Consider the following 14647-nt stretch of genomic DNA (forward strand, 5'->3'; position numbering starts at 1 on the left):
ATGGCGTTTTGAGTGTTGTCAAAAAAATTTGTGTTTCCAAAACCTAATTCAAACTACATATGCATAACTTACCAAGCAGTACACGAAAGCCCTACACTTCAACCTCAAATCCACTGTAATAAAAATCAGAAATTAATACACCATCAAAATGAACTCAAAACTGATTTTTATTATTCCAATCGCCTTGAGTAAGTTTTTCGACAGCATAACAGCGATTCTTATAAACTTTATCCATGATAGGTTTAAGCTTCTTGCCCGAAGTTGGCGGAGCACCTGTAGAAAACGATCTTCCAGGTGAAATAGCAGTGTCCAATAACTCGATTGCTATACGAAATTCCCCAAGCTGGGCAGCAACCTTGCTGGAAATTCGGCATCCAATTTTGGGCCGTCTCCATAAGATTCCAAAATATTTAAGACGAAATGGAAACGGAATTGCGGGGTAAGATTGTACCCAAATTTCCGAAGTGGCCACTTTTCTTCAAGGTTACAGTGGAGCCATCAAAATTCTTTGATACTGTCAATTTAGAGAACCATATTGGGGAGGGTGAAGCACATCAAAATGTAGGAAGTTTGAAGTTAATGCGCATGCTGATCGAACATGTTTGTAGGTTCATGGACTCAATTCCTAGATTATCTATAACAATACACTCCTTTTTCCCATCAGGGAGGGATGCCAAGGCCCTTATAAAGAAGGACATGAAAGGAAAAGTCGATGAGGTTTAGATGATTTCAAATGAGTGGAAATTGATGAACATTTTTTGAGAAAACAGTTTTATTTCGAATTCAGTTTTGGACGATGGACAAGTCAAAGTAAGAAGAGAAAAAGAAGTATCCAAACTATTAAATGAAAATGAGAATTTGTAGAGGAAGCCGGAAGAAACCAATAATAAACTTGAGGATATTGTCCAGATTAAATAAAATATTCCAAAATAAAAGAGCTATAAAAGAAGTTTGCACTTCCCAAATAATAAGCAACAATAGATAAGGTACATTTAAGATTTTTTCATTGGTTTTCTTTTATATGTATATATATATGTATATATAGTATAACATTGTTAACATTTATTATTGACTATGTAATATCCACTGCAGAGATACTTTTCGTGTTTCGTGTTCTGTTTCCGTTTCTGTTTGTTTTGCAGGTACTTAGTACTACTTTGCTCCTTGGGTTTGCGATTATTGTACGCTTGTCCTATATACACACGCTAACATACATATATATATATATAAGTATCAATAGGGTATATATTTGAGAATTGGGGGGGTTTCTTGGTTTCTTAGTTTCTTAGTTTCTTAGTTTCTTGGGTTCTTGAGTTCTTGGGGAGGGGTGGAATACTAAAGAGTTTAGGCGTTAATAAATACATCTCGAGTTTAGTTGGTAAAATTGCTAACATTTAGTAAGTAACTATGTTGTACATTCAAGGGCTATATCGTATAAGGTATCGCTGATCTATAACGATCGTAAATATATCTATGTGTATACAGTGTTGTATATGAATATGAAACAATCTGCAGTTATAGATTCTAGGCATAGGCTATGCAGTGAAGTCTTAGACGAGTTTAAATAGCACTTTCTCGAAGTCCGTACATCTATAAATGGTAAATATCGTGTAAATCGCTAGCATCTATCTACATTAGAGTTACAGTTACAGTTACAGTTACAGTTACAGTTACAATTAGAGTTACGAGTTAGAGTTAGTGTTAAAGTTACAGTTAAAGTTTCAGTTGCTTATATCGGTAAAATACTTGAGTAAAGATAGAGCTAAGATTGTTGACAGACTGACTACTCGCTTCACACTTCTAATCCAATCGAAACCCACAGCGGGCTCTCTCTCAAATTCCCTATGCTTGTTGCACGTTGCATGTTGCATGTTGCAAGTTGCTAGTTGCTCGTTTGTTAGTTGATTTGTTCCCCATTTAGGTTGTGGTCATAGAATATTAGTGGATCATATTGGTTCTCAGACAATCGGCACGCACACCCATTCCATCAGCCGGAACAGCAGCGAGCACAACCAATTCTAGGCGGCCGTCGTGACCTTTGGCTGTCCGCCAGGTGCGGTTGCTCCTGCTCCTGCTCCCGCTCCAGCTCCTGGTCCCGCCTCCATGGATGCGGGCGCCACTGAGATCTCCTCCAGCTGATGCAGTTGCTCCTCCACCGGGCCATCGACACCGCTGCCACTGCCGCTGCTGCTGCAGCTGCTGGTTATTGTGGCGCCGCTGCCGGTTTGGCTGGTGCGCAGCTCCGGCGGCAGATAGATTTTGACCACGCTGGTTATCTTCACCCGACAGTTGGGACAGTTGCTGCATCTGCAAGAGAGGATTGGCGAAGTTAGTACAGATTCGAAATTGGGTACGGAATTGTGCAAAATACATCTCCAAAATCATGAAATTCGCTTTTAGTTCTAACTATATAAATCTTTTCTTTCTAAAATGTAACTATTAATTATTATTTTAAAATAATAATAGCAATATTATACAATGCTGATATTTCATTGTATTTTATTTGACCTACTCAAGTAATGACAGCGCCTTTTTATTTTTCAAAACAAAACTCAAGCTCAAATTTAATAAAAAGAATCTTATTTTCTTTCATCCCTAAGTCCTTTGTTTAAAATTAAATTTTATTTTGTTTTTTTTATAGCTCTTAAAAATTTGTATACTAATAATTTTTTAAATTTTTTTTCAATTTAAGGCCTTTTGCCACATTCTGATTTCATATTTAAAAGTTTGACATTTAAGATCTAGTTTGATTGTCAAACAGCTCAAATAACAATATAGTTCTATACAAATTGTATATAAACTAATAAAATCATATAGGTGCTAAATATCAAATAAAATTAATATGAGAATGTGTTAAAAGATGTTTAGATATAAAAATGATCTACGTTAAGCAGCTTAGTGCTTAAAGCAAATAAAATATTCTTTTATAGCAGTTCCTTTGAACTAAAGGCGACTCTCCCAATTTCAGTAGGTGACCATTTCGCAAGGGTAAAACTCACCTTGCAGCGCACTGGGCACAGGCGATGACGTGACAGCACGGATTGAACACTGTGTTGATGGCGCGGTCCATGCAGATCTTGCACTGCATGGCCTCCGAGATGCGCGTGTCCACGCAGCGCTCAATCGCCGCCTCACGCGCCTCCTTCTCGCGAATGGCCAAATCTATCTTGCCGGCCATGGAGCCGCCGGCACCAGTCGTCGACAGGGCCAGTGCCATTGCGCTGACCCCGGCCACTGCGTCCAGGGGATCGGCGCCGGCAGAGGCGCCCAATACTCCAGCGGCGGCGGCAGAGCAGCCTTCGGCGCCCTCGGCCACCAGGTCGCCACCGCGCTCGTGGAGCGTCCTGCGGGCCTGGTCGTGCACCTCGCGACAGGTGTGCTGGATGTCGAAGACATAGCGCTTGCCCAGCTCCGTGTTCTCCATGAACATGGAGGCGATGGTGCCCTTGAGGTCCCGCGTGAACTGATTGGTCACCACGCCGCGCACCTTGTCGCACACGTAGAAGGCATGGCGTTCCGTGATGGAGCGGTACAGACCCGCGGCGATCGGCTGCTTGGGCAGCTTGATCTCCAGCTCCTTGCGATCGTTGTGGTCGTCCACGTACTCCAGCTTGAAAGTGCGACGCAGCGACTTGGCCGCAGCAATGGCGCCAAAGGGGATGCTAAATAAGGCGGAATAAAACTGAATTAGTTAAGAAATATTTTAAAAATATAGAAAGGTTCTGTAACTCGAATCTAGCAAGTCTCTAAATGTTTCGAAAATATACAAAAATAATTTACTTTTTAAAATCACTTATTAAGGTGTCTAAAAGTATGCAACAAAATATTTTACAGCATACTTTTATTCACATTCTTAAGCAAGATTTTACTTTTTGTAGCACTTCCAAAGAAAAATCTAACCTGCTTGCAATAATATTTGTAACTGGGTCTTTTAAGCGATCGTTAGGCCTCATCATTAAGGTTTATAACGCAGAAAGTGGGGTTCTATTAAAAAGTCCCACCTTTGACAGTAATTTTGCGCTACATAAACCAAAAGCCGAAATCATTTCGTGAAACAACGTCCAAAAATTGACTATAAAAAAGCCATTTAATTATCCAGGTTAATGCACCACCTACTTTTAAGAATGCTGTTTTCGTTTTGAGCAACTTTTTTCGCTGAATTGTTTTTGAGGTTTCACCTTGACTTTTGTTTTATGAATTCATTAAAGATAAGTCATTTTTGGTTTTAAATAATAAAAAGAGCAAGGTAAAAGCAGTGATCCGGAATAGGGGTAAACAGAAAATACAATTTTTGTTGAATCGATTGAATGACTTGAATTATATGGGTAGAAATAAATAGAAATAATTATCATTGAGCTTCAAGTTTCAGTTCAGTTAAAACGCAATGGCTTAAAGCTTCTGGCTTAAAGTGTCCTGTTATTTTCTCCGAGTTACAGAAAACGATTAAGAGGTAAGGGATGATCCTTTTTGTGCTGGAACTCACCTCTGTTTCTCGCCCCCCCGGCAGACGGTGATGCCATGGGCGCCCACCGCAATGTCACAACGCGTGGCACTCTCGTTGGTGGTCACTCCGCTGAAGAGCTCCTCGCCGTAGCCCTCGAGATCCTGGATGGACTGCAGCAGCCAGTACTTGGCCGACTTGAGGCTCATCTGCAGCTTGGCCAGTTTGCCGTGCTCCATGGCTATTTGCCGGAGATAGTCCGCCGGTGGTTCGCCCTCGGAACTGGGTTGGATCAGGTACTCCTCGTACATGCGCAGTGGATTGCTGGCCAGTCGCTCGTCCAATCCCGTTTGACTGCTGCTATTGCTGGGACTGCTGGAGCTGCTGTTCGAGTGGGTTTGCGAGCAGGCGGATGTGGAGGCGGATGCGGATGCGGATGCTGAAGCGGAGGCGGAGGCGGATGGCGAGGGCTGGAGACTGCAACTGGTGGCATTGGCCGTCGTTGGCAGCGTACTACAGATTTCGATGTGCTCCATGGACTTTTGCTTGGATAGGCGACGCTTCTTGAAACTGAGAACGTGCTCCTTCTCCTTACGCTGCTGCTCCAAACGCTGTTGCTGCGCCTGCTGTTGCTGCTGCTGCTGCTGGGCCAACTCCCGCCTCATCCGCATCGGGCACTCTGCCCGCAGAGACGATTCGTTGAAGCGCAATCCATCCGCCTGGCAGAGCAGCGCCGCCAGCTTGGCCGCTCCACTCCAATCGGGAGCGGTTAGGCGACCCTCGAGCAAGTCGCGCCTGGCCTGCATGTAGAACAGATTCCTCACACTCTCCTGCAGGATGAAGTGCACCGGCACCCAGAACTTGACCCTGAGGGCCAGCATCAACTGGATGCCACTGCCACTGCTTCCACTGTCGCCGGACAAACGGTTGCGCAGATTGATCCACTGACGCGTCTGCGACTCCTTCTGGTTGGGCGTCCAGTGCTCCAGGCCGAAGTACTCCATCTCGCAGATGATATTCAATGCACGACAGACCTGAAAACAAAAGGAAACATGGGTTTAGTTTGACTGCCATTATAATTCAATTTGTTTTATATTTATTATAAAAGTTATTTAATTTCAGCGCTGTTCGCCTTGATTTTTTGTGCTAAAGAATTCGCGTTTACTCTAATTGTTGAATATTGAGCAAAAGCATGTGGCAATTGATCAAGTATAAATCAATATCAAGAGGTAAGAAATTAACTTAACTAATTTTAGAACTGATCAAGGAAAAATCAATATCAAAAGTTACGAAATTAATTTATAACGAATAATTTTAAAAGTCATATGATTTAATGATATTTAATAAGCTGCTGTAAATGTTTTGCAAACACATTTGTATTATCGATGAGTTATTAGTCAATTAAACTGAATGCCTAGTGTTCTTCGGGCCATAAATAAATTTCCTTTGTCTCCCAGCGGCGATATAAATTTTAATCCAAATGTTTTCCAATCTATTCTGGATCAGCGACTTATCAATTCAGCTTGACAGAGCCTGTCAGCGACATGCGGCCTCCTCCAGCAGAGAAGCGGCCAAAAGCATGTCCTGTCGCCTATCTACCAACATTTCGCCATGACAGCGGCTACATCCGCAGCACCAGCAGCAACAACTGCCACCAGCAACAAGGAGAGCGGATGGATTGGGAAATGCGAGTGAAGTGGGTTGGAAAGTGGGTGGATCCCTCAACTGGCGTTGTGGTTTCCAGAAATATTTGCTTATGCAACGAGCGTGTCATCATTCGGAATGGAACGAGTTCAAATGCTGGCAGCAGCAGCAACAGCAGCAACATCCTTATGTGGTCCATAATGCTGCCTGTTTGTCTGTCTGTCTGTTTGACTGTCTGTCTGTCGGTTGGATTTAACAAGGCAAAACACCAAACCATTTGCTTGCATCCACTTTCCCAGCCAATTCCCCAAAGCCAAGTTGCATTGGCTGCCGCCAAAATGAAATTTCGAAATGTCAAAACAAAACACAAAATGAGAAATGAGGAATACAAGGGAAGCATGTTTGTTTGAACATTGAGCCGCGAGGCCCACCTTTAAATACTGCCATCGCATCTCATCCCATGGCATCCCATGGCATCCCATTCTATACCATCCCCCCACGGATATTTGCCTCCCGCCGCAGCACTTTGCATAATGAGATACATGTGAATTTGCGAGTGTCTGGGTGAGCCAAGGCAACAAGTTGCTCACGCATCAACGCCTTCGCACATTTTTCCCCCATTTTCAATTAGGCGAAGCCGCAAAAAACCCAGTGAAAAATAAAACAAATGCCGGGTTGGGCGGTGTTTAAATTTATGAGCGAAATTATTAGCCATTAAAGTGAAATTTGAGTCAATTTGTTCTAGTTTTCTTACTTGTTTTACTTTGCTGGTAAGCTATGGGTTGGGGTTTGTAAATGGTTGGTAATGAGCACGTTTATGTCTTAACTGTCTTTGCATATTTTAAAGGACAAAATAAGTTATCTTCAAGTAAAATAGTAAAAAAGTAAAATCAAAAAATTGAAGGTATAAAATTGTTGTTAGCTAATTATATACAAAATAAAGACACCTTAATAAATCTTTATGATTACGTTCGGAACTTTGAGGCTTCTGATTTGTATATAATAGAGGAGTTTTCAAAATTGTGGGTTTTATAAAAATATTTAAAAAAAACATGTAAATATATGACTTAAGCAAATCAAACCCCTGAAAGTCTAAAAATTGTCCTTTGGTTATGAAATTCCACCAAAAAAAAAAAACCTTCTTACACCTACAAGTTTTCACCTTGAACAAATGACATTTTTGGCCCAGACGAAGAACAATGAAATCAGGCTCACAAAGTGAACCCACTCGAGTAACACGTTGGACTAATTAAGACGACAGATGCTGTCGGCAGTTGCGGTTTGCAGTTTTCCAACCGCTTCAAGTCGAACGCAATTAATTAATCAAGTACGCAGATCAATTTACATGCCACTCGAATCCGGGGCGGCACTGCCAGCAGGGGGCGTGGCAGCTTAGTAACGGTTGTTAGACAGCCGTCAGAGAATTTGATGTTCTTCTGGGACGGCGGAAGCTTTGGCTGTTGGCCCTTGAAATCATGGCAGAAACAAGGGGATTGGAATTGGGATTGGCATGGGTTTGTATTGAAAGTGGGTGGAGTCGTGAGATGTGGAAATGTCGTGGGTTGCCGTTGACAGCCGGAGAGCAAATCTAATGAAGCCTCTCGAGAGCTTTTCCCGGCGTAATAGCTGAAATCTCATGCTATGCAATTGCCGCCAGCGAAATGTTTAACAGAATTTTTGGGGAAATCACGAACAGTTCGAAGTGGGAAATGAAAATTAAATAGCAGATGGCGCATTAATCTTTCGCAACCCAATGCCATTTGGCCCAACTAATTACATTTCGTAATGAAGTCAATTCCAAACGTAGAAATAATTCGGAAATTTTTAAACATTTCAGGGTCAACAAACGCATAAAGTTTCCAAACGAAAATACGCATTAAATAAACAACTGTATAGAATGCGACTCTAAATTGCTTAAAGTTTATTTGTAATTTTTTATAAATCAAAAAATAATTTATATATTTACTTTAGCCTTAAGCAAATATTATTTCTGCCCATGAATTGAAATCATTTTATTTTAATTACTAAGTTGCTGTTTTATAGATTTTATAAGGCCTCTTTGCAAGGCAAAATATCAGTGTTCTCGACAATGTTTAACCATACATATTTAAAACCCGTTTTTCATGCTAACCACAAAATTTGAAATGCCAGGCAAAATAATTTAACCATATTTTACCAATTAGGCAACACATTCATTCCAATAAGTTGTGCTCATAGAAATAATTCTGAACATTTATTTTTTCTTCTTTTCGATTTATTTCGGGTTGGAAAGCAAAACGTGGCAACAGGCGGAACAAAAACAAAACACATGTCCGTACATATGGACATTCATTCACCGCAGAAATAACAAAAAAATATACAGAAAATACAGAAAATCGTCGTTCGCGTCGCCGCTGACAAGTGCAAAGTCCACTTTTTTGGATTTCGCTAAAATTAAATAAAACACGAAAGCGATTCGCTGCTGCCTGCTAAATGCGAAACGTGAACTTATTTTCAGCGCCACAATAGCAGCAATAACAAATAAGCCGGGAACTCAAGCTCCACCGAGCCTGACATAACCGAAACTTTCGTAATTCCCCTACAAATATGCGAATTAACTTCGCAAATCTCCACCATCCACACCCAGAAAAAGATGACAAAAGTACCCTTCTTGATTATATACACCCTAATGCATTTCGTAATATCGCGAGCGAAATAATATGGCTTATTTGTCGTTATTGCTGGCCATTTTTGGGCTTTTACTGTACCTCGTAAATTCGGCCAGCAACAAGCGGGTTAAAAAACAACATCCACCATATTTGCACGTGCTGTTGTTTTACTTTTTATTAAGAGTCTTAAAAGATCTTGATATGTTCACCTTAAGAAATGAAATGGGAAAAAGTTTATTTATAGTTACATATGTATATGTGATACATTTCTGGTGTAATTTCATTGAATTTATATACATTTATTACTTGTAAGTTTGGGGGTTTTATGAGCAGTCGTAACTGAATCAGTTTTAGTTACTTTTTACTGTTTTGAAAATTATCTATTTTTCACTCCCCTATTTTATTTTCCTAGGCATTAACACTTGAAAAATTACAAGCCCATATACACCTGTTCTTTACATTACCTTTTTCTTAAGAGTCTTAAGGCGCTAGCTAAGAGCGAGCTTAAGGGAGCTGTCTCTCCAAAGGTAAACAAAGTGGAGCCGTGAGGAAAAGTGTAAATGCCAGATGGGTGGAGAGCCAAAGAGCACATATCTCTCTTCCTTCGGTACAGACAACAATTGTAAATGAGAGAGGGGGGCTCTTCGCGGGGGGGCTATGACTGGCTGGGAGCAGAAAACCCGACTGAATTGGACTTTGGACCCGAGTCTTCGAAATGCCAATTGGACTTTGGACTGGCACTCGCCTAGTGAGTGTTGTTTTGTTATTTTCTTGTTGCTGTGTGCTTTTGTTGCGTCTCTTGCTCTCCGTTGTTTGCTATATAAACATATGGACATGCATATATATATATATATATATACCAACGATCGCTGTTGTGTTTTGTGTTTGCTTAGTTTAATGGCCATGCCAGCCAAAAACCGAAACTGTAACTGTAATTGAAACTGAAGTCATGACGTCAGTGGAGCGCCTACTTTTGTACTTTGAACCCAAAGAGAGGAGCGAAAACAGTGGGAGCAAAGCAGTTAATTAGAGGCGATTAAATGCAATTCGAGCGACTCACGTGCAAAAAAGAGAAATGAGTGGGCGAGAGAAAAAGAGATTGATCAAGGCTGATGTTGTCTAACTCTCTTTCCCTTGATAAACGAGATAAACAAAGACAGATAGAAATTCGCGCTCCATAAACGGTTAGAACTTGTTCACTTTTTTTTTTGCGCCTTTTTTTGCAGGTCATGCGCTTATGGAGTGATCACCAATTCCCCACTCCCCCGCATCCATCTCTGTCACTAACAGATGAGACCCAAAGGGGAGGGTGGTAAGAAAGGGGGCAACAGCTGCACCCCTATTTGCACTGCAAAAAATATAAAGACATCTTAATTTATTCACATTGTTCCTTTGCACTTTAAATAATTGTATTAAATTCAATTTAATCCTAAAGTATATTTTAAAATACCCTTGATCTCTTTATAAAAATTTATTTCTTTTTTTTGTTCAATGGAACAGGCTGTATTATATCATGTTTTTTCACTTAATCAAGAATTTTTGTTCATGTATCTTTCTTTCAGTGCTATTGAGAATTGAAGTGCACTGAAACAGGTTCGATGCAGGGAAATTGGTCATAAATTGCACTTAATTACCTATGCGAAAAGAGGATGGGGGAAATTCACGTGCTCGCCATGTGCGCCACCTTATAAGTCAGACCCGTCTCTGTCCATCTGCCCCGCCTCCTCATCGCGCCCATAACTGTTTCACGTTCGGTGGCTGCCTTTTAATTGCTGACGTGAGAAGCGGCCGATTGGGTGAATTTATCTGACAAATGGCAAAAATGGAAATATACACTCGATATATGGCAAATGAAATATGAAAAGCGAAAAGCGATTGCAAGTGCAAATTAATTGAGGAAAAGTCTGGACCAACGGGCACAGCAATTAGCGAAGGCTAAGGATCGAAATGTCAAGGTGAGACCACGTTTAAGCCACTGATGCAACTTTTAATTGGAACAACTCAAAGCGATGACGAAGCTCGTTTTCTTTTATAGAACATTTCAAAAGCTTGGTATTCCCAATCGAATTGCTCACCAAGCTACTCAAATATTGGCCAAATGGCGATATCTGCTTAGAAGGCAAATAATAATATGACAATGCACAGACGGAATCAAGTGGTTTTGAACGGAAAAAAAATAAAGAGAAGAGAATGCCTAGAAACGTTCTTATCTCTCTTTGTATCTGTTAATTAATTAAGTTATTAATAAAACTTGACAACCGTGTGTATCATTTTAAAAAAAGTGTAATATAAGCGAGCTCACATAATTCACCCATAAATCGAAGATAAGCAAATCACAATTGGCTAAAAGAGGAAGAGTACAAAAAGGTTGCAGTTACAATGTGCAATACCGTTATCAGTGGCAATCTGTCGATTTCTAATTGGAAATGCAAACTATCAACAAGTTCGAAAAGTGTTTCAATTTCAACCTTAAGTTTCAACCTTCGGCACTGCAATCACAAAGTTGTGCCTTTTTTTGTAGAATTTCCCTTTCAATATGGTAAACGAAACGTAATGGAGAAGCGCCACTGCTGTTACTAATCAAGTTTTTTTTGCATGCCTAATCTATATAATCTGGCCCCCTGGCATTTTGTTTTTCCGTTCGATATAAATGGGATTGAAATGAAAATAAATCTCTTCTTCGTTTTTATTAGAATGTTAGCACGTGTGTGCTGTCTCCCTCGATCTGTCTCTCTTTACGCGCAAGTGAGTGAGAGGGTGAGAGAATGCATTTCAGTTTTGCAGCCGTGCAGCAAAGCCGGCAGAGGCAGCGACGTCGACAGAGGCAGAGGCAGCGACCGACTGAACGTTGGACTTTGATCGTTGGCCATAAATTTCATAGCGAAAACGAAACAAATGCTAGAAGAAACTAAAAGCTAAAAACAAGAAACAACAAAAAAGGCTGCACTCAAAGTGCACACTAAAAATGCAATAAGAGCAAGAAAAAAAAAAGAACAAAAAAAAAAGAAGGAAAAAACAATTGCAGCTAACAGTGCGAGTGGTTTCAAGTCATTTCATAAGTGCAATTAAAAATCAAATAGAAATGGAGAAGTTGCATGTCCTTGCGCATTAATGTTTACTGCTTCAGTAAAAACCACCCAGAAGAAAGTGCTATAAAAACGAACAGTGCTCTATAAAGTCAGAAAAAATCAATTATTTTGTTAATTTATGCTTTTAAAGAATATTATTTCACAATTTTTATAATAATTCTTAATTTTAAACTCTGTTTTAATAATAATTCAAATGAAAAGTTTATAAAAAAGTTTATATATAGAATTTTAGAGTGAAATAAAGAAGTTAAACAAGTATTCATTTGTTTTAATATCTTTTTATATAAATCAGTCAATATTTGATTTTAATTTTATTCCTGACTTAAAGAAACTGCGTAACTGACATCGAAAATAAAATAAATATACTGCACATTTGACCTTTTTGTGCCCTATGGTTGCCACATAGAGACTAACTCACATTTTTTGTTGAACCGAAAATCAAATTCAACTCATAAATCTGAAATTAATTTCATAAGCATACTATTCCATTGAGAATAATATAGTTCAGTGCAGATGGACAGAAAGAAACCCCATCTTGTTGGCACGTTATTGTTACCAGTGCATCGCTTGTCCTTGCAGTGATCTCATATTGTCGCACTCCCGAAGTGAAAACACGCTGTTTGTCTGCCCAGTTGTTGACATTTCAAATGGAGTCGGGGAAAGAAGCAAGTTTATGGAGCCAGGGCCATAAAACTCTCATTCCTCGTATTTCCCTTTTATTTTTGGGCAATTATATGGGTGGTGGCCCCAATTCCTTGAGTGATCCAGTAGTGTGTCGGTCAGGTCGTCTTCCTGCATTTTTAATGAAAATGTTGTTCTGCGAGAGACGCCGGTCTTTTGACTGTTTTTAGCTGTTTTGGCCAGTATGCCAGTACGTGACTCTTGGCACAGCACTCGGCCAAAACGGTTGCGTCAACGGCTAAAAGGCAACGTCAATTGCAAACGGCGGAGGCTGCTGCTGCAGTGGTCTTAAATAAAAATCATGCTGATGTTGTGTTGGATGGTATTGTGTGTGTGTGTGTGTGTGTGTACCAGAAACAGAAAATCAGGGCGGCAGCCAAATGAAAATATATGTGTCCTGTGCATATTTATGCAGAAATGTGTGTTCTTCCTGGCAGTTGCCATAATTTTTCTTGTCCTCCTCGCGTTTTTTCAGCGCATTTCAGTTGACTTTTTTTTTTTTATCCGCCTCTGTTGTTTTGGTTTCTTTAAGTATGCGTCATTTTCAGTGGCTGCCACTTTTTGCGTGCGTTGCGCGAAAATGCGGAAAAGCCGCAGGGCTCTCTGGCAACAACCCCTTCCTTCCTCCTTTTTATTTTCTTTTCCCTCCGGAGTTGGCTGTGCAGTGCAAACAAGTCCTTTACAACAACAGCAGACCAGACCAGAGCAGACCAAACCAAACAAGCATGCAAATGCATTACATTGTAAGAGCACCAGATCCTGAAATTATGCGAGCGGGAAAAACGGGGGGTTTTCCCGACCCTAATTAGCATGGCATGGCATTCCCAATTGCTGCGACGTGACGCCAGATTATTGTTGGCTTAACTCTGTGGCCAACTTTTTAGAGTTGAAAATATTAGAGCACTATATAATGAGTTTAAGTGCCTTTTACAAATTTGCAGACATTTTGCAGCACATTGGAGTTCTATAAAGTTTTTAAATCACATTTTGAGCTCTGCTACTGGATCACGAGCCAAACAGAGTTTATTTTTGCTTAGTTTTCCAACCAAAAAAAAACTTTTAATAAAATCAACTGTTACGGAAATGACTCATTATTGGGATTTTATTAGTTAAAATACAAAAAAAATTATTGCTCTAAATTCCTAAAACGGCAATGAAATGAAGACACTGAAACCAAAATAAAAAAAGCTATGCAGCATAAATATTACTCACAAACAATCCTTACTAAACTAATAACAGGCTCTAGTATTAGCGCAAATTAAATTTAAAAACCCGAAAAAATGAAAGTTTTTCATCACAACAAAGTTGGCATAGAAACCGAGAATCCTTTAGTGATCACTCCACTCGTACTTAAACCAAACAAGAAATACTTTTTGCACAAAAACATTCATTTGATTTCCATACCATTTTCTGAGCTCACATTTGAGTCACATTTGCAACTTGATAAATTACATTTTGCCCAAATGAAATGTCTGCGGGAAGAGGCAAAACTTTTTCCGGCCAACAAAGCAGGGAAAACTTGGTCAAAAGAATGTCAAGTGCACATACGACAGTCTGAAATGGAAATGTTGTAGAATCCCAAGATGACGAAATGTTTGCCGTAGATGCATTCCACCAAAAATGAGCGGGCAATATATGGCCAAAGGTCAGGGTCTTCCGCCTCGACCGCAAGACTTGAACAATTGTCGAATGTTTAAGATGCCAAGCCACGCAAAAGAAAAAAATAAATAAATAAAAAAATAAGGGACATTATAATATAAAGAAATTTCTTCCGCCTGGCGGATTTTGTGTGTTGGAAAGGGATGCATAATAAGGCAACATTATGCGGCAAGTTGTGGGGGGAGGGTGTGTGTAATGTGGACTGCAGGATGGCACAGTTCCAAAATATAATAACAGAGATATCAGCAAATCGGCTTTCGGGGCCTGCGAAAGTTTACACAAAGCGAACACGAAGGGCTTCCCTTTAAGGACCTCGTGCTGCAGCTGCTTTGATGATTTATCCGCTGCCGCTGCCGCTGCCACGCCCACACCGCCCACGCCGCCCACGCCGCCCACTTTTATAACCCTGGCTATGAACTTGTTTACCCATAAATCCACAAGGCGGGCTTACAAGTTTACCTTACTCGCCTCTCGCTTTGGCCGCT

The 14647-nt window shown here is 40.3% G+C and overlaps 1 protein-coding gene and 1 long non-coding RNA gene across 4 annotated transcripts in view; one reads left to right on the forward strand and one right to left on the reverse strand.

Annotated features, from left to right (window-relative positions):
• On the forward strand, window positions 1-989 carry LOC128255311 (uncharacterized). Of its 2 annotated transcripts, none has more exons than XR_008267642.1 (3): window positions 1-188; window positions 241-604; window positions 665-989. It is a non-coding gene; the product is annotated as an uncharacterized LOC128255311 (long non-coding RNA). The 2 variants fall into 2 exon arrangements; XR_008267643.1 differs by having other exon boundaries at window positions 241-600.
• The window catches only part of LOC128255310 (E3 ubiquitin-protein ligase MYLIP), a 27256-nt gene continuing 13596 nt past the window's right edge, over window positions 988-14647 (reverse strand). For both annotated transcript variants that reach the window (XM_052984835.1, XM_052984834.1), the window contains 3 exons: window positions 4484-5475; window positions 3000-3662; window positions 988-2307 (listed from right to left, as the gene is read on the reverse strand). In XM_052984835.1, the coding sequence (XP_052840795.1) occupies window positions 2019-2307; window positions 3000-3662; window positions 4484-5475 (1944 nt within the window). In that variant the 3' untranslated portion in view covers window positions 988-2018. The remainder of the gene's footprint in view (window positions 2308-2999; window positions 3663-4483; window positions 5476-14647) is intronic.

This window comes from Drosophila gunungcola, assembly GCF_025200985.1.
Source record: "Drosophila gunungcola strain Sukarami chromosome 2R unlocalized genomic scaffold, Dgunungcola_SK_2 000011F, whole genome shotgun sequence".
NCBI lineage: Eukaryota > Metazoa > Arthropoda > Insecta > Diptera > Drosophilidae > Drosophila > Drosophila gunungcola.